The sequence below is a fragment of the Myotis davidii genome, unplaced genomic scaffold (assembly GCF_000327345.1).
Source record: "Myotis davidii unplaced genomic scaffold, ASM32734v1 scaffold455, whole genome shotgun sequence".
In the NCBI taxonomy this organism is placed as follows: Eukaryota; Metazoa; Chordata; class Mammalia; order Chiroptera; family Vespertilionidae; genus Myotis; species Myotis davidii.
Window position 1 is genome coordinate 2,244,466 of NW_006287459.1, and position 2,780 is coordinate 2,247,245.

The 2,780-nt window shown below is 44.0% G+C and overlaps 1 protein-coding gene across 1 annotated transcript in view; it reads right to left on the reverse strand.

Moving 5' to 3' along the window:
- Positions 1 to 2,780, reverse strand: part of TEC (tec protein tyrosine kinase) — a 102,591-nt gene that overhangs the window by 9,204 nt on the left and 90,607 nt on the right. Inside the window, exons 13-14 of the mRNA XM_015560977.1 lie at positions 2,102 to 2,273; positions 1,767 to 1,983 (exon numbers count right to left, since the gene is read on the reverse strand). Coding sequence (XP_015416463.1) covers positions 1,767 to 1,983; positions 2,102 to 2,273 — 389 coding nt within the window. The remainder of the gene's footprint in view (positions 1 to 1,766; positions 1,984 to 2,101; positions 2,274 to 2,780) is intronic.

The window sequence follows — 2,780 nt, forward strand, 5'->3', positions numbered from 1 at the left end:
GGGGGTGGGGTGGGAACTGGGTGAAGGAGAGCAATGGGGGGGGTGGGGTTACAACTGTAATAATCTGAACAATAAAAATTTAATTAAAAAAAGAAAGAAATGAAAACAAGATTTTGATGAGATACATGAACACCCATGTTTATTGCAGCATTATTCACATTAGCCAAGATATGGAAACAACCCAAATGTTCATCAATGAATGAGTAGATTTTTAAAAAGATGCAGTATATATATAATGAATATTATTCAGCCCATGAGAAAGAAAGATATCCTGGTATTTGTGACAAAATGCATGGACAGGTGCCTTGGATATCACTTACAAGTGGAATCTAAAAAAGGTCAAAACTAAAAAAAAAGCAGAGAATAAAATTGTGCTTTTAGGGAACTGGTGGTTCTACCAATAGACACATTTGGGAGAAAAAGCAGAGAAGAAAAAGAGAAAGAAAAGAATGAGACAGAGAGGGCAAATGAGTAAGAGAGAGTAAAAATTAAGAAGTGTCTCCATCACAATCATTTAGAACCAATAATAAAAGATTTACTTTTTCTGGTATTTTCAGGAATTAACATGGGTTCCATCTTTTGAGAGTTTAAAAAAAAATAAACCAACGATTTCTGTTATATCATTTCTACCGATAGTGTGTAAGGTGGAAAACAGCTTAGTATTCAGTTAAAACATGAGTCCTAATTTATCACCATCTGCAAGTCCTTTCATGTCTCTTAAAGCTAACTGTCTTATCTATAAAAGAATGATGGTCAGAAACACTATCATGATTAGCTGTTTCATGAGATTCTTATGGAGATCAAAGAATCTATGCATGGTAGCTTGCTGGGACATATTACCTATGTCATTATGTATTATTTATACAACTGCCTATGTAATTATCTATATATATATATGAAAGCCCAGCAACTGGAACAGCAGAATGACCAGAACGACTGGCTACTATGACGTGCACTGTGGCGGCCAACGGGCCCCATCTGGGCCCCACTCAGCCCACCCCTCCCCCAACCTCCCACAGCCCCTTCCCCCAGCCATCCCCACCCCCGATCGGGCCCCCTCACCTCGATCAAGGGTGGGGGCCCCCGGCCAACCACCCACAACCCCTCCCAATGGCTGGCTCCTCTCCCCCACAAGTCTCCCCACCCCCAATCAGGGGCAGAGGCAGACAGCCACAGAGTCAGCCAGCCAACTGCCCATGGCCCCTGCCCCTGGCCAGCCCCCCTCACCCAAATCAGGGGCAAGGCTGGCCAGCCAACCTCCCGTCTCCCCTCCCTCATCCCCAGCCCAACTCGATCAGCCCCCACTGGGGCAGGCCAGCCGGACCCCACCCGTGCAAGAATTCGTGCACCAGGCCTCTAGTGCAGCGGTTCTCAACCTGTGGGTCGAATGACCCTTTCACAGGGGTTGCCTAAGACCATCGGAAAACACATATATAATTACATATTGTTTTTGTGATTAATCACTGTGCTTTAATTATGTTCAATTTGAAACAATGAAATTGGGGTCACCACAACATGAGGAACTGTATTAAAGGGTCGTGGCATTAGGAAGGTTGAGAACCGCTGCTCTAGTGTATTATATATATTAGATTTTAAAAAGATCTTTCTGTTAAAATTATGGCACGTTAAACTTGCCAAGTTTTAAAATAATAGTGAAATATTGTTGAGAACAAAAATTGGGTATTAACAGATCACTGCTCATTGGCGGACCCCATGTTACAAAGGAATTTGGACAATGAAGGGGAATTGGGTAGTTCATAATTTACCAGATCTCTGTGGATGAAGCTGTTTCTCTCCAGGTACTCCATCCCTTCACACACATCTTGACACATGCTCAGCAGCACATCTCTACTAAAATGCCCTTGTCTCTGTCGGAGGAAATTCAGAAGGCAGCCCCTCTCCATGAACTCGGTGACGATGTAAATTGGCTTCTGCTGGGTGCATACGCCATACAGCTGCACTAACTTCGGGTGTGTCAGTTTCCTGGGAGGGAAGTCATGCGCACACACAGTTACTACAGGAAAAGAAACCATCGGGGCTCATGCTGGGGAGGGGACACTTTAATGCAAAAAGGGGAACCGGAAAGAACACAGTAACTTACATCATCACTTTAGCTTCTTCTATAAAGTCTTCCTCACACATCGCGCCTTCCCGAATAGCTTTGATCGCTACTTTGTACTGAGCGCGCCACTTGCCAAGCCTCACCACTCCAAACAGCCCACTCCCCAGTTCCCTCATAAAGGTCAGCTCTGAAGGGTTGATCTCCCATTTTTCTGTGAGACAGACGGGGAAAATGATAAAATCTCATAAGAACACAGCACAGATCAGTGCGAAGTAAAGAATTAGAACCAATGTCCATCTCACAGTCACAGGATAATACCAGGACTGGTGAGACAGAGCAAACTTGCAGCCTGCACTGAAACTGCACATGTGTCATGGACATGGACAACAGTGTTGTGACTGTCAGGGGGAGAGGGAGGTGGAGGAGAGGAGGATAAATGGTGATGGACAGAGACTTGACTTGGAGTGTGAACACACAATACAGTGTGCAGAATTGTGCACCTGAAACCTGCACCTTTTGTTAACCAGTGTCACCCCGATAAAAAAAAAAAAATTAACCGCAAATAGTGGCTTTCCACCCTCCCAGGAAGATGTACCTCTTTCTAAGTTGTCACAATACAAGCAAAGTGAACTGAAGACGATGCTGCATAATAAATAGGCTGATAATAACAGAGCTTGAAAGTTAAACCTTAAAAAAAAATTCCTCCTTTACCACTCTT